The sequence below is a fragment of the Hyla sarda genome, chromosome 7 (genome assembly GCF_029499605.1).
Source record: "Hyla sarda isolate aHylSar1 chromosome 7, aHylSar1.hap1, whole genome shotgun sequence".
In the NCBI taxonomy this organism is placed as follows: Eukaryota; Metazoa; Chordata; class Amphibia; order Anura; family Hylidae; genus Hyla; species Hyla sarda.
In genome coordinates this window covers 13,471,764-13,494,678 of record NC_079195.1, presented here as the reverse complement: position 1 = coordinate 13,494,678, position 22,915 = coordinate 13,471,764, and the positions used below count along the sequence as shown (strand labels likewise).

The 22,915-nt window shown below is 45.8% G+C and overlaps 2 protein-coding genes across 5 annotated transcripts in view; one reads left to right on the top strand and one right to left on the bottom strand.

Annotated features, from left to right (window-relative positions):
* The window catches only part of DCLRE1A (DNA cross-link repair 1A), a 132,982-nt gene extending 131,592 nt beyond the window's left edge, over positions 1 to 1,390 (bottom strand). For 2 of the 4 annotated variants that reach the window (XM_056528984.1, XM_056528985.1), the window contains exon 1: positions 1,089 to 1,252. The gene's annotated coding sequence lies outside the window, so the exon portion shown is untranslated. Of the gene's footprint in view, positions 1 to 1,088; positions 1,253 to 1,276 lie in introns of those variants that run through there. The other 2 variants (XM_056528983.1, XM_056528982.1) reach the window with 2 other exon arrangements.
* A 151-nt stretch (positions 1,391 to 1,541) lies between these two features.
* The window catches only part of NHLRC2 (NHL repeat containing 2), an 88,264-nt gene continuing 66,890 nt past the window's right edge, over positions 1,542 to 22,915 (top strand). Inside the window, exons 1-4 of the mRNA XM_056528986.1 lie at positions 1,542 to 1,770; positions 11,641 to 11,793; positions 13,555 to 14,010; positions 22,364 to 22,485. Of these exons, the coding sequence (XP_056384961.1) occupies positions 1,608 to 1,770; positions 11,641 to 11,793; positions 13,555 to 14,010; positions 22,364 to 22,485 (894 nt within the window). The 5' untranslated portion in view covers positions 1,542 to 1,607. The remainder of the gene's footprint in view (positions 1,771 to 11,640; positions 11,794 to 13,554; positions 14,011 to 22,363; positions 22,486 to 22,915) is intronic.

The following is a 22,915-nucleotide window of genomic DNA, read 5'->3' as shown; positions in this document are numbered from 1 at the left end:
GGAGATGAGGGGACAGCAATAACTGTGACACACGGGGGGAGATGAGGGGACAGCAATAACTGTGACACACGGGGGGAGATGACGGGACAGCAATAACTGTGACACACGGGGGGGAGATGAGGGGACAGCAATAACTGTGACACACAGAGGGGAGATGAGGGGACAGCAATAACTGTGACACACGGGGGGGAGATGAGGGGACAGCAATAACTGTGACACACGGGGGGAGATGAGGGGACAGCAATAACTGTGACACACGGGGGGAGATGAGGGGACAGCAATAACTGTGACACGGGGGGAGATGAGGGGACAGCAATAACTGTGACACACGGGGGGAGATGACGGGACAGCAATAACTGTGACACACAGAGGGGAGATGAGGGGACAGCAATAACTGTGACACACTGGGGGGGAGATGAGGGGACAGCAATAACTGACACACGGGGGAAGATGAGGGGACAGCAATAACTGTGACACACAGGGGGGAGATGAGGGGACAGTAATAACTGACACACGGAGGGGGGGGGGAGATGAGGGGACAGCAATAACTGTGACACGCAGGGGGGAGATGAGGGGACAGCAATAACTGTGACACACGGGGGGAGATGAGGGGACAGCAATAACTGTGACACACGGGGGGAGATGAGGGGACAGCAATAACTGTGACACACAGGGGGGAGATGACGGGACAGCAATAACTGTGACACACAGGGGGGAGATGAGGGGACAGCAATAACTGTGACACACAGAGGGGAGATGAGGGGACAGCAATAACTGTGACACACAGGGAAGATGAGGGGACAGCAATAACTGTGACACACAGGGGGGAGATGAGGGGACAGCAATAACTGTGACACAGGGGGACATGAAGAAACAGAAATGCAGGACATGTCAGGACATGATAGGAATTGTAGTTCTGCAACAACTGGAGAGCCGCAGTTACATAACTCGGTCTGTACAGCGGCTGAAATCATGTTATGCAGCTTTTCTAAGCGATATTTACAACTTTTCGCACAAATCGAGACCGAACAATGGTTAAATATGAGAATTATTGCTTTATCGTCTATCTCCCACACCCCCGGTATTACCGCTCCGCAGACTGCTCCTCCTGTCATCTCTTTCTTTTCCCGGCCATTCAGAGCGCCTCCCCCCGGCATCCGCCCACACATCCGCACTTTCCTCTCAAGTCCACCGCACTTAATACAATCTAAAAATAATATCTTGATCTATCAAATCTAAATCCTCTGCACAGATGTATTCCCATTCACAAAATTACCGATTATTGATATTCATACAATATGTGATTGTGTCGAATCTGAAGATACGAAATGGTAAACTATAGCTCTGACGTAAATTTATATAACCTAACGGCACATTCGCCACAATAGTGAATACAGAAATAATTTTTCCTCCTTTACTATGACTTGTAACTCATATTTCTCAAGTAAAATATTAATATTGTATTTTTATTGCTGTTTTTTAATGTATTATAGAGGATAACACGGAGAGTAATGACGCGAATCGGCGGGTGGGAACGTAAAGCGAGGGACGCAGCTGCCGTCGCTTGGTAACGCCTGTGCCTGTCAATCACAGTAAGGAGGAGCAAGATGGCGGCTTGCAACTTGAATGATTTGCTGGGGCTCCAGAGCCCGCTGGAGGGCGCCCTGCAGGAGGCGGGTTCCCAGGAGGAGAAGGAGAGGCTGGTGCTGGAGTATCTGGAGAAGGTGAATGGACGGGCGGCCAGGCTCAGGGTGCCAGACTTCTCCCCAGGTATTAAGTGTGGGTGTATAGCAGTGGTCCCCAAACTGTGGCCCTCCAGATGTTACACTGCTTCACCTCCCAGCATGCCTGGACAGCCAACGGTATAAACAGTGTATAAACAGTGGTCTCCAAACTGTGGCCCTCCAGATGTTACACTGCTTCACCTCCCAGCATGCCTGGACAGCCAACAGATCTGAATTATCCGAATTGGCTGGTATCTTTGTTCTGCACTTACTGGGTGTCATCCTGAGACTGAATTATTTACTACTTGGGGATGAATTCTAGGTCCAGGACAAAGGAACGGCCATGGGGTCTACTGTAGCCCCAACCTACACAAACATTTATATGATGGAATTTGAGAAACAAGACGTGTGTGTGTGTGTGTGTATATATATATATATATATATATATATATATATATCTACAGGAGAATACAGCAGCACACTGCTAGCACAAAGATATAGCTAAAACATGAGGATATAGATAAAACATGAGCGTATAGATACAACATGAGAAGCTATTCAGCTATGGTGAAGTAATGAATTAGTGAGATACTTAGCTTGCAATTTGGCGGCCAAATAGCTTGGACCGTCCCACCACGGTAAGGTGATCTCATTGGGACGGACCCTACACTAAGAATATGCCTCTGTGTGAATAGATCAGCAGGCATTGCAGGATCTGAAACATCCAAACCACCTTATATACACCTGATAGAGGTGGGTGGGGTGCAAGAACCAACATGGAGGTAGCCACTCCCCCCATATGAAGCATATTCATAGTGTAGGGTCCGACCCAATGAGATCACCTTACCGTGGTGGGACGGTCCAAGCTATTTGGCCGCCAAATTGCAAGCTAAGTATCTCACTACAGTAACCCCCCGACCTACGATGGCCCCGACATATGATAAAATCGACATGCGATGGCCTCTCAGAGGCCATCGCATGTCGATGTCAGCATCGACATACGATGCTTTTATATGTCGGGGCCATCGCGTTAACTGCTATCCGACAGCGCAAAATGCTTAAGCTGCTGTCGGATAGCAGTGTAATGTGCCCCAGCAGGTTCACTTACCTATCCCCGCTGCTCCGGGTCCACTTCGCGATCCTCCGGTGTCTTGCGCATCTTCTCCAGGGTCCGGGCCTTGCTTTCCGGCGTCGTTATTATGTCACTACGCACGCCGCGCCGGCGCAGCAGCGTAATAACGTCACCGGAAAGCGAGGCCCGGACCCTGCAGAAGATGCGCAAGACACCGGAGGATCGCGAAGAAGACACCGGAGCAGCGGAACAGCATCGGGAGCCCCTGGAACAGCAGCGGGAGCGGTGAGGACCTGGTCCGGAGCGACAGGGACAGATGAGCATAACTTCCTATACTTTACATTGCACGGATCCCTCAACATACGATGGATTCGACAAACGATGGGTCGTTTGGAACGAATTACCATCGTATGTTGAGGGACCACTGTATTTCATTACTTCACCATAGCTGAATAGCTTCTCATGTTGTATCTATACGCTCATGTTTTATCTATATACTCATGTTTTGGCTATATCTTTGTGCTAAATTGCAAGCTAAGTATCACACTATTTCATTACTTCACAATTTTATACTGTCATTTACTGCACCATAGCTGAATAGCTTTTCATGTTGTATCTATATACTCATGTTTTATCTATATCTTTGTGCTAGCAGTGTGCTGCTGTATTCTCCTGTTGCTTTATACTTAGCCCAGCAGCCTGCACCTGTAAGCCAGGTCTGTATAATAGTTTGAAATCAATAGTGCTGGCCAACTTATTCTTTGTTTATATATATATATATATATATATATATATATATGTGATCCTTCAACATACAATGATCTTTTCTGGACCTTTGTAACTTGAAACCAGACTCAACATACAATGACAGTCCAGATCTGCGAAGCATGTAAATGCCTGGAAGATCTGACCAATCAGGATGGGCATTCAGTGGTAAACCCCCTGTATTACTAAAATGCATGCACAGATTGGTGTCTGGTAGCGCCCCCTACAGTAGAGGGAGTTATTACATGTTCTGTACTACTCTTTACCTGTATTACTGAAGTGTATGCACTGACTGGTGCCTGGTAGCGCCCCCTACAGTACAGGGAGGTATTACATGTTCTGTACTACTCTTTATCTGTATTACTGAAGTGTATGCACTGACTGGTGTCTGGTAGCGCCCCCTACAGTACAGGGAGGTATTATATGTTCTGTACTACTCTTTACCTGTATTACTGAATTGTATGCACTGACTGGTGTCTGGTAGCGCCCCCTAAAGTACAGGGAGGTATTATATGTTCTGTACTACTCTTTACCTGTATTACTGAAGTGTATGCACTGACTGGTGTCTGGTAGCGCCCCCTACAGTACAGGGAGGTATTACATGTTCTCTACTACTCTTTACCTGTATTACTGAAGTGTATGCACTGACTGGTGTCTTGTAGCGCCCCCAACAGTACAGAGAGGTATTATATGTTCTGTACTCTTTACCTGTATTACTGAAGTGTATGCACTGACTGGTGTCTGATAGCGCCCCCTACAGTACAGGGAGGTATTACATGTTCTGTACTCTTTACCTGTATTACTGAAGTGTATGCACTGACTGGTGTCTGATAGCGCCCCCTACAGTACAGGGAGGTATTACATGTTCTGTACACTTTACCTGTACCAGGGTTAGCTGTTCCTTTGGACACCTGGTGAGGGCGGCTCCATGTTACATTTTTAGGACACTGTGTACTGTACAGGACCCTGAAGAAGCTCCTGTCCTCTACATGGACAGTTATTACAGCTCCAGCAGATCTTTCTCACTTTATCTTTATTAGTTATCTACTTCTTTTTGTTTAATCCTCACTTTTTCCTATTTTTGGATGACATTTTGGTGGCTTCAGAACCAATGACCAGGTTTCCATAGAGTTATGGTCTCAACATACAATGGTTTCAACATATATATATATATATATATATATATATATATATATCTCAATGCTTTCATTGTTCCTATATGTTCCTACTATGGAGTGGTGCCCTATCTCAGTTACACTCCTTTTTTGTATAAATTGAATGGAGTTCACCCATTTACAATGGGGGTTTCTGACAGCTCTTTACAGTTTCTTGAAACCCTGATACAACTTAAAGATTCCTGACTAGTGATTGATCTATATGTCAAAGAAGCTGCTAGAAATGGTCAATTCTTTACCTTGGAGTCAATTACTTCTTACATACACACAAGATGCAGGAAAAAGGCCTCTTGAATCACTTTTTGACAAATACGCTATCAGTCTTTACAGAAGAAACATGATAAAAAGACGTATATAGGCCACATAAGGAACAAAGAAAAAAATAGGTGCTGGAGTGAGACGTCTGCAGATAGTAAAGATATATTGTATATACACTATTGGTAATATATATAGCATGCACCCACTTTACCAAAGAGGAAGAACAAGTCATAAATTAGGGGTATATAGTAAACCCAGTAACCGCAGTATAGCATATACTTCCAGCATACAAGGAAATTCTATCCCCTCAATAGACAATGTAAAGTTCAAAAATGTCTATAGTTAAAATGAAAGCATTAGCTCAAAAGATGCAGTAAAGATGGCTTCAGACCAAAGAGAATGCAAAAAGTATTATTCAGGAGCATTGAGGCCGCAGGACTGAATCCAGTGCCGCACCAGACCTCCGACACTTTGTGCCAGACTTGGCTTTAACCAGGGGTCAATTACTTTTTGGAAAACACTATGGGGGAGATTTAGCAAAACCTGTGCAAAGATGGCTTCTTTCATTATTAACAAGGCCTCTGCAAAATGAAAGAAGCGATCTGATTGGTTTCTATGGGCAACTGGGCAACTTTTCCTTTGCACAGGTTTCGATAAATCTCCCCCTATGTGTCAGACCCTGATAAATCTGAGAAACATCTCCAAGAGGTGTGTCTGAAATTAAGATTTAAAGGGGTACTCCGGTGGAATTTTTTTTTTTTTAAATCAACTGTTGCCAAATGATTTGTAAATTACTTCTATTTAAAAATCTTAATCCTTCCAAAACTTATCAGCTTCTGTATGCTCCAGAGGAAGTTGCAAAGTTCTTTCCAGTCTGACCACAGTGCTCTCTGCTGACACCTCTGTCCGTATTAGGAACTGTCCAGAGCAGGAGCAAATCCCCATAGCAAACCTCTTCTGGTCTGGACAGTTCCTGACATGGACAGAGGTGTCAGCAGAGGGCACTGTGGTTAGACAGAAAAAAAACTATACAACTTCCCATGGAGCAGCTGATAAGTACTGGAATGGTTAAGTTATGTTTAACTTTCTGGCACCAGTTGACTAGATAAAATTTTGTTACTCCACTGGAGTACCCCTTTAACCCCTTCACGACGAACGACGTACATGTACGGCGCCGCGAAGTGTCACTTGGCGCGCGGTGACGTACATGTACCTCGCGGGGTTCCGGGAGCGCCGCGTCACCGGTAGCGGCCGGGATCTAACAGCAGGCATCCCGGCACATCTCCGAGGGGGGTCCTGAGACCCCCCCCCCATGACCGCGATGGGCGCAAATCGCAGATCAATTCACACCTGCGATCTGCGCGATTCCGGGTCATATGGGTCACTGGTGACCCGGAAAATAAGAAGGATCGGGACCCTTGATCCCCCTGAAGGGATAGGAGTTTGGTGGCAGGGGTGCCACCCCTCCTATCCCTGCTATTGGTCGGCCGAGCAACCGACCGATAGGAGACCGGGGGAGGGGGGGTTAAAGTTCGGTTCCCCCGCTTTGCCCACCTATCGGTATCCGGGCAAAACGGGGGAACTGTCCAGGGACCGTCACCGAAGGTCCCTTACCTGGATCCCGGAGTGCAATCCTCCATGCGGGGATCCCCCACGTGCAGCGTCGGCGGTGGCAGCAATTCATCCAGGTCCTGCCAGGCGAGTTGTTACCTAGCAACATCCGGAGGGCCACAGTTTACAGTGGTCTCTAAACCGTGGCCCTCCAGATGTTGCAAAACTACAACTCCCAGCATGCCCAGACAGCTGTTTGCCATGTGGTATGCCACAAAATGGTATGCCATGTGTTTTTTTTTTTTTTGCTGTTCTGGCACCATAGGGGCTTCCTAAATGCGACATGCCCCCCGAGCAAAATTTGCTCTCAAAAAGCCAAATATGGCGCCTTCTCTTCTAAGCATTGTAGTTCACCCGTAGTGCACTTCAGGTCAACTTATGGGGTACCTTCATACTCAGAAGAGATGGGGTTACAAATGTTGGGGGGGGGGGGGGGTTCTGCTATTAACCCTTGCAAAAATTTGAAATTTGGGGGGAAACCCACATTTTAGTGAAAAAAAATATATATTTTTTTTACATATGCAAAAGTCGTGAAACACCTGTGGGGTATTAAGGCTCACTTTATCCCTTGTTACGTTCCTCAAGGGGTCTAGTTCCCAAAATGGTATGCCATGTGGTGTTTTTTTTTTTTGCTGTTCTGGCACCATAGGGGCTACCTAAATGCAACATGCCCCCCAAAAAACATTTCAGAGAAACGTACTCTCCAAAATCCCCTTGTCGCTTCTGAGCCCTCTACTGCGCCCGCCGAACAATTTACATAGACATATGAGGTATGTGCTTACTCGAGAGAAATTGGGCTACAAATACAAGTATAAATTTTCTCCTTTTACCCCTTGTAAAAATTCAAAAATTGGGTCTACAAGAACATGCGAGTGTAAAAAATGAAGATTTAGAATTTTCTCCTTCACTTTGCTGCTTTTTCTGTGAAACACCTAAAGGGTTAAAACACTTACTGAATGTCATTTTGAATACTTTGGGGGATGCAGTTTTTATAATGGGGTCATTTATGGGGTATTTCTAATATGAAGGCCCTTCAAATCCACTTCAAACCTGAACTGGTCCCTGAAAAATTGTGAGTTTGAAAATTTTGTGAAAAATTGAAAAATTGCTGCTGAACTTTGAAGCCCTCTGGTGTCTTCCAAAAGTAAAAACTCATAAATTGTATGATGCAAACATAAAGTAGACATATTGTATATGTGAATCCCCCCCAAAAAATTTGGAATATCCTTTTTCCTTACAAGCAGAGAGCTTCAAAGTTAGAAAAATGCAAAATTTTTAATTTTTTCATCAAATTTGGGGATTTTTCACCAAGAAAGGATGCAAGTTACCACAAAAATTTACCACTATGTTAAAGTAGCAAATGTCACGAAAAAACAATCTCAGAATCAGAATGATAAATAAAAGCATTCCAGAGTTATTAATGTTTAAAGTGACAGTGGTCAGATTTGCAAAAAAGGGCTTTGTCCTAGAGGTGAAAATGGGCTGCGTCCTTAAGGGGTTAAGCAAAATTTTTATAAAATTTTACATGCTTAAAGGAGAACTCCGGTCAAATGAAATTACCTTTATATAGCTGCACATGATAAAATTAGATAACTTTGCAATGTGAAGTGTAATATTTGCTGAGCACACACCCTGTTTCTCTCCAGACAGGAAGTCCAGTAGATCTTATCACACTGATGACTAGGCCTACCGTAGACGACACTTCACACGCCCTTCCTCCCAGCTCAGAAAGCTGACAGCTTTAGTGTGCTGTGTTTGAGTGTCCTGATTGACTGGAGGGCAACATACACCCCTCACTGCTCACTCTCACAGCAGCCCCTCTTTGCAGATCACACAGTAAACAAGCCCGGTTTATGGGGGCTATGGGGGTCTGATATTGAAATCAGCTGGGATGCCTTGTTGAGTCATGGTGAGCAAATATATACACACACACATATAAGAGGTGATGTGAGACAGCATCGGGGACCAACCTCCGTGCATGTGAAACACCCAGGCAGCCAACCCAGGATAAGTACAATCATAAGTCCAGAAATCACAGCACCGACAGGTCGAGGATCTTCATAAACTGGTTTCTTTATTACCCCAATAAGTTTCAACGTTTCGGCAATAGTAGTATTTATCACTCGCATATATATATATATATATATATATATATATATATATATATAATATCTTATTTAAGTTGGTTTTCTTTCTACCACTTTTGGCCTTGCTTTCCTAATGCTGCTAATTACGCGGCATCCCAAATAAGAAAAATGGAAACTCCAATTCTAGCTAGAACCCATAAAAACAATGCACACACAGCAAGTCTTCCCTCCCAATATACACAATCACCACGCGTTATAGTGTTATACCTATTAAATCAGTTAACCCCCACCCCATGAAACCACCTTCCACCTGGATGAAAGAGAAAGAATGGGGGGAAAAAAAGACCCGTATGAAGAGAAAGACACCCGAACATCCCAAATATTTTACCTTATCCCAGAAAGCCATCATCTTTCGCCAGCCCCATCGTACATGGATCAACGAACCTTCTTCTTACTTGCACGTCCATCACCTGTCTGTTTGCTCATGGAACATCTGGGAACTTCTGTAGGGCACCGATACCATCGAGAGATGATTTTATAGTTTTTCTCTTTAAAGGAAAACTGTCAGCTTTCTACCCCCCGCACTAACCAGCGGTACTGGCTGGTAGTGCGGGGGACGCTGATCCGTTTCATGCTCACCGTGCCTGGATCCGCCGCGCCATTCTGCCATAATCTTCTATTTTCGGGATATGCTAATTAGGGCACCGTCAGGGCTAACTGGCACTCTGATGTCAGTGCCGCCTGCCGCAGTGCCACCCAGCTCATCAATATTCCTCCCCTCCCTCCACCTCTCCCTCTTCTCCCCGTTCTGTAATGAAGACGGGGAGGAATATTGATGAGCTGGGCGGCGCTGCGGCAGGCGGCACTGACGTCAGAGTGCCAGTTAGCCCGGCCGGTGCAAGTTAGCACCTCATTAGCATATTCCGAAAAATAGAAGATTACGGCAGAACGGCGGGGCAGATTCGGGCACGGTAAGCATCAAACTGATCAGCGTCCCCCGCACTAGCATCCAGTACCGCTGTTTAGTGCTGGGGGGGGAGAGAAAGCTGACGGTTTTCCTTTAACGCTTGACAAAGGGTTTTCTACAACCTCTCTTTATAGACATATGAAAAATTGATCCACTACTGACAGGGAGTTGTTATTGCAATCTCGCCCCAAAAAGAATAATGAAAGAATTCTCCTATAGCCGTAACAGTAAAGCAGTTGCTAATATTACTATACATAACTTGGTTATTGGTGAGTCAACCATTTAAAATAAAAAATAGATACACTTGCCACTCTTGCTAAAAACACAAGTTTCCTGCAACCTTTTACTCCCTGTTCACACACAGAGTTTGCAGCCTCTTGCTGTGTGTACTAAGACTCCTTCTCTATGCACTTCACTGTTGGGGTCACTCACAGCGCCTGGCTGTGTGCTCCTCACAAGGACCCCTGCCTCCCCCCACAGCCACCTTGCTGTCTTCTGGGGAGAGGCCAGACCATTCTGTTTCCTTTCCTTTTATACAGACTTCCCACACTTCTGCTGGCCTCATTAAAGGGGTACTCCGCTGCTCAGCGTTTGGAACAAACTGTTCCAAATGCTGGCGCCGGGAGGTCGTGATGTCATAGCTCCGCCCCTTATGACCTCACGCCCAGCCCCCTCAATGCAAGTCTATGGGAGGGGGCGTGACGTCCGTCACGCCCCCTCCCATAGACTTGCATTGAGGGGGCGGGGCGTGACGTAATGAGAGGCGGGGCTATGAGGTCATGAGCTCCCGCCTCCAGCATTCGGAACACCCCATTTGTAGACACGTTTTGATACAGTTTAGTCAGGTTTTGAGGAATCCGTTTTTTTCATCAATAACCTGATACAGGAACTGTATTGCAAAAACGTGGTGTGAATGCCCCCTAAAGGGGATAAATAAACTTCCGCTTTTGTCTAGGGATCGACCAATATCGTTTTTTTAGGGCCGATACCGATAATCGGTGGAGGTTAGGGCCGATAGTCGATAACTTATATTCCGGTATAAGTTATCGGCTATTTATCCCCCCTCGACACCGCTGCAGATCATTGATTTAAAGCGGGCGCTTTAAATCAATGCACTGCAGTGGCTTTTGCGGTGCCATAGGCCGCCGCCGCCACCCGCTTCTCTCCCCTACCTGTCAGGGTGGTCCGGGCCATCCTTCCTTCCTGTAGTGTCCGGCGGCATTCCGGGTGGAGGGTGAACCGGTCCGGGCTGTACTTCTTCTCCGGGGGTCATCTTCTCCACTCCGGGCAGGCTCCGGCCTAGTACGCTGCATAGACACCGCTGCGCAGTGACGCCCGTGCGCAGCGACTCACCTGACGTCACAGCGTAGCGGCGTCTATGCAGCGTACTAGGCCGGAGCCTGCCCGGAGTGGAGAAGAGGACCCCCGGAGAAGGACAGCCCGGACCGGTTCACCCTCCACCCGGAATGCCGCCGGACACTACAGGAAGGATGGATGGCCCGGACCACCCCATTACGGGTAAGTTTATTTTTTTTTATTGACTCGGAGGGTGGGGGAGGGGCCCGACCGATATAGCGGTATGGGCAAAAATCCATACCGGTATACGGCCTAGCACTACGGTGGGGGGTGGGTCGCGGTGCGGTGGGTCGGGGGGGCGGTCGCGGTGCGTGGGGGTGGTCGCGGTGCGGTGGGGGCGGTGCAGGGGGCGGGTCATTATCGGCTTATCGGCAAGGTAATTGGCAATGCCCAAAATCATGATTATCGGCCGATCCCTACTTTTGTCTCAATCCGAAGCATCGTCTGTGATGTAATCCTGGATGATTGTATGTTGAGCTCTTGGCTTCCTGTTTAATCACTTGCACCAAGGCTGATCCCTGGTGCTGTCTTCATTTTTTTTTATCAATGGATATATATTTAGATTTTTTCATTCAAAATGTTGTTCTTGTTTCTTTCCTTTACCTTTTTTGTGCGTCATTTGCAGGTTTGGAATGGCTGAACACAGACGGCTCCATTTCCCTGCACAGGGATCTCAGCGGGAAGGTTGTGGTGTTGGATTTTTTCACTTACTGCTGCATCAACTGTATCCATATCCTCCCTGACCTGCACGCCCTGGAGCACCAGTATTCTGACACAGGTACAGTACTAAATTCGCCAAAAAGTTCACAGAAAGTTGGGCAGTATTCAAGGGAATCTGTCATCCATATCACCCGCACTAATCTGTTGTAGGGCTGGGCGGTATACCGGTTCATACCGCAATACCGGTTGGGCCCCTTCCCCCTCGGGAATGAATGAGCCCAGCGCTGCGCTGTCCCCACATCGGGGAACTAATCACAACTCACCCGCTGTTCTGCCCCCCAATTAATTATCAGCCCAGCGCTGTCCCCATCGGGGTAAATACTGATATGTCACCCGCATGCGCTGCCCTCCTCATCCTCATGTTTGTTGCGGCCGCCGGCGCTGACACTCTATACCAGTGGTCTTCAACCTGCCGACCTCCAGATGTTGCAAAACTACAACTCCCAGCATGCCCGGACAGCCGTTGGCTGTCCGGGCATGCTGGGAGTTGTAGTTTTGCAACATCTGGAGGTCGGCAGGTTGAAGACCACTGCTCTATACTGTGTGGTATCCCTATGCCCGGGCTGCAAAAAATAGACAAAATAAACTTTAACTCCCCTCCCGTTGGTCAGGTACCGGCCTCATCTGCTTCCTAGTGAATGGAACATCGGGCAGCCGTCAGCCTATCACCGGCCGCAGCGATGTTCCACTTCGGCATCTGATTGGCTGAGCCCACTGTCATGTAAGAAGCCGCCCAGGCGGAACATCGCTGTGGCTGGTGATAGGCTGACGGCTGTCCGACGTTCCCGTCCCTAGCGTAAGGCCGACGCCGGAACATGCGTTAGTTTATTTTGTTTACCTTGTGTCTGCGCCGGCAGCGGCAACAAACAGCACGAGGAGGGCAGCGGGTGACATGTGAGTATTTACCCCGATGGGGGCAGGGCTGGGCTGATAATTAATTTTTGTTGGGGGGGGGGGGGCAGAATAGCGCAGCGCTGGGCTGATAATTAATTTGGGGGGGGGGAGGAAATACTGTTATATACCGTGGAACCGCCGAAAGTTACAAAAATACAGTGATACGCAGATATGGCCATACCGCCCAGCCCTAACCTGTTGTACAGACTTGTAGTGTGGATGACAATAATTCTGTCCATTCCCCAAATGACCTGCTTGGTTCACAGGGGGCGTTCCCAAGCTCCTTGTGCCCGTTACCTTGGGCCGGCATCTTTCTATTAAAGGGGTAATCTGCCCCTAGACATCTTATCCCATATCCAAAGGATAGGGGATAAGATGTCTGATCGCTGGGGTCCCGCTGCTAGCGACCTCCACAATCTCCCTGCTGCACCCGGCAGCATCGGGTTCAGCGCCGGAGGCTCATGATGTCACGGCCATGCCCCCCTCAATGCAAGTCTATGGGAGGGGGCGTGACAGACATCACGCCCCCTCCCATAGACTTGCATTGAGGGGGCATGGCTGTGACGTCCTGGGCGGGCGTGACTGTGACGTCAAGAGTCTCCACCCCGCATCACCAGTCATCCGGCACGGAGCAAATTTGCACCGGATGTCTGTCCCCAGTGGAGGGACCCCCGTGATCAGACATCTTATCCCCTATCCTTTGGATATGAGATAAGATATCTAGGGGTGGAGTACCCCTTTAATACCTCTTCTGCTGTTCTGAGTTTTGCTCCATTCTGCAGCAGAGGAGGTGGAACGGAAGCACATGGGGACTGGTAAGTTTCATTGTCATCAGTGACAGATTCCCTTTAATGTGTCACGATAAAGATAGAAATTGTGATATTCTTGAGAAACCTTGTAGAAATAACATTCCTTGTTCTTGCAGATGGACTTGTCATAATCGGGGTGCATTCAGCCAAGTTTCCCAATGAGCGGGTTCTAGATAACATAAAGAGCGCTGTCCTAAGATACAACATCACCCATCCAGTGGTGAACGATGCTGATGCCACCTTATGGCAGGAGCTGCAGGTGTCGTGCTGGCCCACCCTCGTCCTGCTGGGCCCTCAGGGAAACCTCCTGTTCTCTCTGGTTGGAGAAGGACACAAGGACAACTTGTTCCTCTTCACTTCTATGGCTTTAAAATTCTACAAGGAAAGACTTGAGATAAAGGAGGACAGGATTCCCCTGCGACTGTACAAGGATTCGCTGCCTCCATCACCGCTGTTTTTTCCCGGTAAGGTGGTCGTTGATGCATCAGGTGACACTCTAGTGATCTCTGATACCGGACACCACAGAGTCCTGGTTGTGTCCAAGAACGGACGAATCCTTCACACCATTGGCGGTAAGAATGTAAAATGACTAATCTCCCCATAAAAGGAATATTGTATGTGTATGTAAATGGTATTCTATCCCAAGATGATGGATTGTTGTTACCATATAAAACCACATTATAATCGGTGAGGGTCTGACTTATAGGACCCTCACCAATCCCATTTCTTTTTGTTTAGTTGTCCGGTATCTACAGCTCGTATGTGCAGTCAATTGCTGCAGTCTTATGCTTTATTCTGTTTGTTTCCCACTTTGCTAAAGCAGATTTGGCCGGTTAGCCGTAAGTGGATGATAAATAGAAGGGAAAATAACTGCAGGAACCATCTGTTACCATGGATACACATTGGTCTGCGTTAGAGCTGTAGAAATAAGATAATAAAACATCTCTTCTTAACCACTTAGGGACGCAGGGCGTACAGGTGCGCCTCCGTTCCCGAGTCCTAAAGGACTCAGGGTGTACCTGTACGTCCTGAGTCTCGTTACCGGGGTTTAACCCCTTAAGGACGCAGGACGTGAATGTATGTCCTGGTGCGGTGGTACTTAACGCACCAGGACGTACATTTACGTCCTGTGCATAACCGCGGGCATCTGAGCGATGCCCGTGTCATGCGCGGCTGATCCCGGCTGCTGATCACAGCGGATCTCGCGGGTGTCTGCCATTAACCCCTCAGATGCCGGGATCAATACAGATACGCGGCAGTACGCGATTTCAATGAATGATCGGATCGCCCGCACCTTCCGGCTCCCGGCGTCTTCTGCTCTGGTCTTAGATCGAGCAGACCAGAAGATGACCGATAACACTGATCTTTTTTATGTCCTATACATAGAACAGATCAGTATTAGCAATCATGGTATTGCTATGAATAGTCCCCTATGGGGACTATATGAATAGTCCCCTATGGGGACTATTCAAGTGTAAAAAAAAAATGTAAAAGTAAAAAAAAGTGAAAAATCCCCTCCCCCAATAAAAAAGTAAAACGTCCGTTTTTTCCTATTTTACCCCCAAAAAGCGTAAAAAATAAATTTAATAGACATATTTGGTATCGCTGCGTGCGTAAATGTCCGAACTATTAAAATAAAATGTTAATGATCCCGTACGGTGAACGGCATGAACGTAAAAAAAAAAAAAAAAAAGTCCAAAATTGCTACTTTTTTAATACATTTTATTTAAAAAAAATAATAAAAATGTATTAAAAGTTTTTTATATGCAAATGTGGTATAAAAAAAAAGCACAGATCATGGCGCAAAAAATTAGCCCTCATACCGCCGCTTATACGGAAAAATAAAAAAGTTAGAGGTCATCAAAATAAAGGGATTATAAACGTACTAATTTGGTTAAAAAGTTTGTGATTTTTTTTTAAGCACAACAATAATAGAAAAGTATATAATAATGGGTATCATTTTAATCGTATTGACCCTCAGAATAAAGAACACACGTCTTTTTTACCGTAAATTGTACGGCGTGAAAACGAAACCTTCCTAAATTAGCAAAATTGCGTTTTTCTTTTTTATTTCCCCACAAAAATAGTGTTTTTTGGTTGCGCCATACATTTTATGATATAATGAGTGATGTCATTACAAAGGACAACTGGTCATGCAAAAAACAAGCCCTCATACTAGTCTGTGGATGAAAATATAAAAGAGTTATGATTTTTAGAAGGCGAGGAGGAAAAAATGAAAACGTAAAAATTAAATTGTCTGAGTCCTTAAGGCCAAAATGGGCTGAGTCCTTAAGGTGTTAAATTGTTCGCATGACCGGAGAATGCTTCAAACCCTGTGGGTCCCAACTGCTATCAGCAACCAGGACCCGCAGGCAGGCAGGAGCAGCAGAGCGCCGAGAACACTGATCAATGCTATGCTATGGCATAGCATTTATCAGTGTATGCAAAAAAATAAAAGGTAAAAAGTGTAAAAAAAAAAAAAAATTACATGTGAATAAGCCCCCCCCCCCAATAAAAGTTTGAATCACCCCCCTTTTCCTATTTTTTTAAATAAAATAATGTAATAATAATAAAAAAAATAATCATATGTGGTACAGCCGCGTGCATAAATGTCCGAACTATTAAAATATAAAGTTAGCTAAACCACACGGTCGATGGCGTACACATAAAAAAAATACCAAAGTCCAAAATTTTGAATTTTTGTTCACTTCATATACCATGAAAATATTAATAAAAAGCGATCAAAAAGTCCCATCAAAACAAAAATGGTACCACGGCGCAAAAAAAGAGCCTCATACTGTATAGCCCTGTACGCGGAAAAATAAAAAAGTTATAGGGGTATGAAGATGACAATTTTAAACATACTAATTTTGGTGCATGTAGTTATAATTTTTCTAAAGTAGTAAAATAAATAAAACCTACATAAATTGGGTATCCCTGTAACCGTATGGACCTACGGAATAAAGATAAGGTGTCATTTTTACCGAAAAGTGCACTGCATAGAATAGCTGCAGTGGTGATATCGGCGTGCCCCACCTTTACACCAACAGACAAACGGGACCATGGACTGGGGATAGGTACATATTATTATTATCATCAGTGTCACCCGCACTACCAGCCTGTACCAACAGGTGGCGGGTGACACTAATGAAAGATTCCATTTAAGATTTATTGTAAAGTTGCTTCATTATATAAGGAAACAATTCCTCGGCCCAGTTTTATCAACTTGATTACCGTATTTTTCGTCCTATAGGACGCACCGGCGTATAAGACGCACCCAATTTTTAGGGGCAAAATCTAAAAAAATAAAGATTTTGAACCCAATAGTGGTCTTCAACCTGCGGACCTCCAGATGTTGCAAAACTACAACTCCCAGCATGCCAATTCCTCGGCCCAGTTTTATCAACTTGATTACCGTATTTTTCGTCCTATAGGACGCACCGGCGTATAAGACGCACCCAATTTTTAGGGGCAAAATCTAAAAAAATAAAGATTTTGAACCCAAAAGTGGTCTTCAACCTGCGGACCTCCAGATGTTGCAAAACTACAACTCCCAGCATGCCAATTCCTCGGCCCAGTTTTATCAACTTGATTACCGTATTTTTCGTCCTATAGGACGCACCGGCGTATAAAACGCACCCAATTTTTAGGGGCAAAATCTAAAAAAATAAAGATTTTGAACCCAATAGTGGTCTTCAACCTGCGGACCTCCAGATGTTGCAAAACTACAACTCCCAGCATGCCAATTCCTCGGCCCAGTTTTATCAACTTGATTACCGTATTTTTCGTCCTATAGGACGCACCGGCGTATAAGACGCACCCAATTTTTAGGGGCAAAATCTAAAAAAATAAAGATTTTGAACCCAATAGTGGTCTTCAACCTGCGGACCTCCAGATGTTGCAAAACTACAACTCCCAGCATGCCAATTCCTCGGCCCAGTTTTATCAACTTGATTACCGTATTTTTCGTCCTATAGGACGCACCGGCGTATAAGACGCACCCAATTTTTAGGGGTAAAATCTAAAAAAATAAAGATTTTGAACCCAATAGTGGTCTTCAACCTGCGGACCTCCAGATGTTGCAAAACTACAACTCCCAGCATGCCAATTCCTCGGCCCAGTTTTATCAACTTGATTACCGTATTTTTCGTCCTATAGGACGCACCGGCGTATAAAACGCACCCAATTTTTAGGGGCAAAATCTAAAAAAATAGATTTTGAACCCAATAGTGGTCTTCAACCTGCGGACCTCCAGATGTTGCAAAACTACAACTCCCAGCATGCCAATTCCTCGGCCCAGTTTTATCAACTTGATTACCGTATTTTTCGCCCTATAGGACGCACCGGCGTATAAGACGCACCCAATTTTTAGGGGCAAAATCTAAAAAAATAAAGATTTTTAACCCAATAGTGGTCTTCAACCTGCGGACCTCCAGATGTTGCAAAACTACAACTCCCAGCATGCCCGGACAGCCGTTGGCTGTCCGGGCATGCTGGGAGTTGTAGTTTTGCAACATCTGGAGGTCCGCAGATTGAAGACCACTGCAGGAGGAGGTAATACTCACGTGTCCCCGCCGCTCCGGACCCGTCACCGCTGCCCTGGATGTCGCTCCATCGCTGTCGCCGTGTCCCCATCGCTCCGGAACGTCTCTGCTGCCGGCCGGGTATCCTCGCTCTCCGTCGCCGCCATCACGTCGTTACGCACGCCGACGCACGTACGCGACGACGTGATGACGAGGAAGGAGAGTGCCGGCCATACAGGGGATCCCTGAACAGAGAAGACACCGAGGAAGCAGGTAAGGTCCCCCCCGGTGTCCTGTAAGCACTAACCCAGCTGTTCAGTCGGGCTGTTCGGGACCGCCGCGGTGAAATCGCCTCGGTCCCGAACAGCCAGACTGAACAGCCGGGTTAGTGTCACTTTCCCTTCAGACGCGGTGGTCAGCTTTGATCGCCGCGTCTGAAGGGTTAATACAGGGTATCACCGCGATCGGTGATGTCCTGTATTAGCCGCGGGTCCCGGCCGTTGATGGCCGCAGGGACCGCCGCGAAAGGGGGTGTATTCGCCGTATAAGACGCACCGACTTTTTCCCCCCAGTTTTGGGGAAGGAAAAGTGCGTCTTATACGGCGAAAAATACGGTATGTTGTGTCACTTTTTTGGGCTTGTCAGAAACCCTGACCCATAGGTTTTGCGCTTTCATGAAAACAAACCCCCGGCCTTGCGTAGGTCCAGAAAATTGATAGACCTGAACAGTAAGACCCTGACCAATCAAAACTATGGACATATAGATATAAAGGACATAAATACAAGACAAAAAAAATCATGCGGCTAACACTGTGTGTAATGTTTGCCGGGGTTACTGTAAAACACACTTCCCTGCATGTTTTAGGAAATACCGTAAATTAGGTAACAAAAGGGTATATAGATATTATAAAAAAAAGATTGAAAAATAGTAAAATGATACGAAAACAATCATAAAATATTATCTGTATTGTCTTATTTAGGTGGAGGTAATTTTATTACCTAATTTTTAAACATTTTTTTTTTGTTCTTCATTATTTTTATAATTTCATTTTACCGATGATATACCTAGCCGGATGGTCACATGGGCCCTGTGACCCCCTCTGGGTATAGTTCCTAGATAATTAATAAATATTGGCCCTGATTTACTAAGAGTGTTGTGTAGTTTTAATTCCCCCCCAAAAAAAAATTCCACGGTATTTACTAAGGTTTCCCTACATTCTGCACTTTTCCCAAAATGTTTCTTTTTTTTTTTTGTCGGGTTTTCCTCAGCTCAAATCCACCACATTTTCTGTGGAAACCTTAGTACAGTGATCCCTCAAGTTACAATATTAATTGGTTCCAGGACATTGTATGTTGAAATCATTGTATGTTGAGACCAGAACTCTATGGAAACCTGATAATTGGTTCTAAAGGCACCAAAATGTCATTCCAAAAAATAGGAAAAAGGTGAAGATTAAAGAAAAATAAGTAGATAACTAATATAGATAAAGCAAATCCTTACATATAAAAGTAAGAAAGATCTGCTGGGAGCTGTGAATCACTGTCTATGTCAGTGTTTCCCAAGCAGGGAGCCTCCAGCTGTTGCAAAACTACAACTCCCAGCATGCCCGGACAGCCAACGGCTGTCCGGGCATGATGGGAGTTGTAGTTTTGCAACAGCTGGGGCCACCCTGCTTGGGAAACACTGGTCTATGTGGAGGACAGGAGCTTCTTCAGGGTCCTGTACAGTACACAGTGTCCTAAAAAGTAATGGAGTCACCGTCACCTGGTGTCCCAAGGAGCAGCTAACCCTGGTACAGGTAAAGTGTACAGAACATGTAATACCTCCCTGTACTGTAGGGGGCGCTACCAGACACCAGTCAGTGCATACACTTCAGTAATACAGGTAAAGTGTACAGAACATGTAATACCTCCCTGTACTGTAGGGGGCGCTACTAGACACCAGTCAGCACATGTACTTCAGTAATACAGGTAAAGAGTACAGAACATGTAATACCTCCCTGTACTGTAGGGGGCGCTACCAGACACCAATCAGTGCATGTACTTCAGTAATACAGGTAAAGAGTACAGAACATGTAATACCTCCCTGTGCTGTAGGGGGCGCTACTAGACACCAGTCAGCGCATGTACTTCAGTAATACAGGTAAAGAGTACAGAACATGTAATACCTCCCTGTACTGTAGGGTGCGCTACCAGACACCAGTCAGTGCATACACTTCAGTAATACAGGTAAAGAGTACAGAACATGTAATACCTCCCTGTACTGTAGGGGGTGCTACCAGACACCAGTCAGTGCATGCACTTCAGTAATACAGGTAAAGAGTACAGAACATGTAATACCTCCCTGTACTGTAGGGGGTGCTACCAGACACCAGTCAGTGCATACACTTCAGTAATACAGGTAAAGAGTACAGAACATGTAATACCTCCCTGTACTGTAGGGGGCGCTACCAGACACCAGTCAGTGCATACACTTCAGTAATACAGGTAAAGAGTAGTACAGAACATGTAATACCTCCCTGTACTGTAGGGGGCGCTACCAGACACCAGTCAGTGCATACACTTCAGTAATACAGGTAAAGAGTACAGAGCATGTAATACCTCCCTGTACTGTAGGGGGCACTACCAGACACCAGTCAGTGCATACACTTCAGTAATACAGGTAAAGAGTACAGAACATGTAATACCTCCCTGTACTGTAGGGGGCGCTACCAGACACCAGTCAGTGCATACACTTCAGTAATACAGGTAAAGAGTAGTACAGAACATGTAATACCTCCCTGTACTGTAGGGGGCACTACAAGACACCAGTCAGTGCATACACTTCAGTAATACAGGTAAAGAGTACAGAACATGTAATACCTCCCTGTACAGTAGGGGGCGCTACCAGACACCAGTCAGTGCATACACTTCAGTAATACAGGGGTTTTACCAGTGAATGCCCATTCTGATTGGTCGGTTCTTCCGGCCTATGACAGGTATCACAGATCTGGACTGTCTGTACATTGTATGTGGAGTCTGGTTTCAACTTACGATGGTCCAGAAAAGACCATTGTATGTTGAAACTATTGTATGTTGAGACCATTGTAAGTTGAGGGATCACTGTAAATATGTTGGGTTTTTGTGAAAATCAGGGACACGCCTTTTTTTCGGTGGCCAAACCCACTTTCCCGAGCAGTCACGCCCCCTTTTCAGGTTATCACAGTAAAATGGAGAGCTATTCGTTTTTTTTTTTTTTTTTTATTCTGGCGCACAACCCGACAACACATGTCGGGTTTACAATAATAAATCGGGGCCATTATCTTGTATTATGAAAGGTCACCTTGTATTACTATGTTGTATCCTGATTGTCTTTATCGCATCTGTACTTACACGTAATTGGACAATCATTTCATAATGTTTTCTTTTATCCTATAGTTACATTGTTTATTCCGTTCCCAATCATCACATTTAAAGTTTACCTAACAGGACTGTATTCCTTTTCCCCGCTTTATTTATGTTTCTAGAACAGTGTTTCCCAACCAGGGTGCCTCCAGCTGTTTGCAAAACCACAACTCCCATCATCCACAGAGAGCGGAAGGCGGTCAGGACATGCTGGGAGTTGTAATTTTGCAACAATACTAAAGGGAAATTCTGCCTTATACTAGTAATACCCTAACCAGGGCTTCTCCAGCTGTTGCAAAACTACAACTCCCAGCATGCCCTGACAGCCTGAGGAAGTTTTGCAACAATTCTAGAGGGAAACTGTTTTTACACTAGTAATACCCCAACCTGTCCCTCTACAGCTGTTGCTACAAACTACAAATCCCAGCAGAATTCTTGATACAATGTATCAATAATATGGAGTCATGTGATCTCTATACTATTTTACTTATTTTCACAGCACCCTGGGTTCTAAGGTACATGCGGTTCTCTGGATTTTGCTGGGAGTAGTAGTTCAGTAACAGCTGGAGTAGTAGTCGTCTATAACACTCTTTACTCCAGGATAGAAGCTCTTTCCTTCACTGATACTTTGTAACAAAACTGCAGCTGTGTGACTCCGCTCTGGTCTTCACCTTCATCAGTTGTTCTTCCTGAAGTTGTCTCCGTCTCTGCAGTTCCTCGTCTTCCTCCTCCCGGCCGCTGGATCTTCTCCTCGTGTCCCCTGATTCCGGGAAACACAGAGAGATTACCACCAGATCCCGAGGGATCCCCCGATCCCTTCACCACAGTCATTCTTAATCCCATATGACAAGGTTTCCCAACCAGGGTGCCCCCAGCTGTTGCAAAACTACAACTCCCAGCATGCCCGGACAGCTGTTGGCTGACTGTTCCCATGACTGTGGCGCTGTCCTGTATCAGGGACATTGAGATGTAATGTATAGAGGTGAATGTGACTGGTTGTTGTTGTGTTTTTGCGCAGGTCGTGGTAGTGGCTGGATGGATGGAGGCTTCTCAGAATGCTTATTTAATTCCCCTCAAGGTTTGGCTATACAAGGAAAGACCATCTACGTGGCTGATACAGAGAACCATCTCATCAGGAAGGTACAAACTATCTGTCCAGACATCGGTTTATTAAAATGTGTGAAGAAAAAGAACAGCCAATCACCGCTCAGCTTATATATCTTAGCAAGCTCTGGTGAAGTGAAACCTGAGCAGTGATTGGTTGCTGTGGGCAAAAGCTCTTCAGTTTTTCTCACACATTTTTATAAATTAGAGCCATAATGTGTATTGGGTGACGATAACTACATTCACTAAGGTTCCCATAGACGGAAGTGAATTCCAATTCTCCTGACTCCACCATGAACACAGACTCAACTGAGCGTGCATGTGTTTTTCCAGACTACTCTCCTACAGACTCCTCCTCTGCACTCTCCTCCTACAGACTCCTCCTCTGCACGCTCCTCCTACAGACTCCTCCTCTGCGCTCTCCTCCTACGGACTCCTCCTCTGCACTCTCCTCCTACAGACTCCT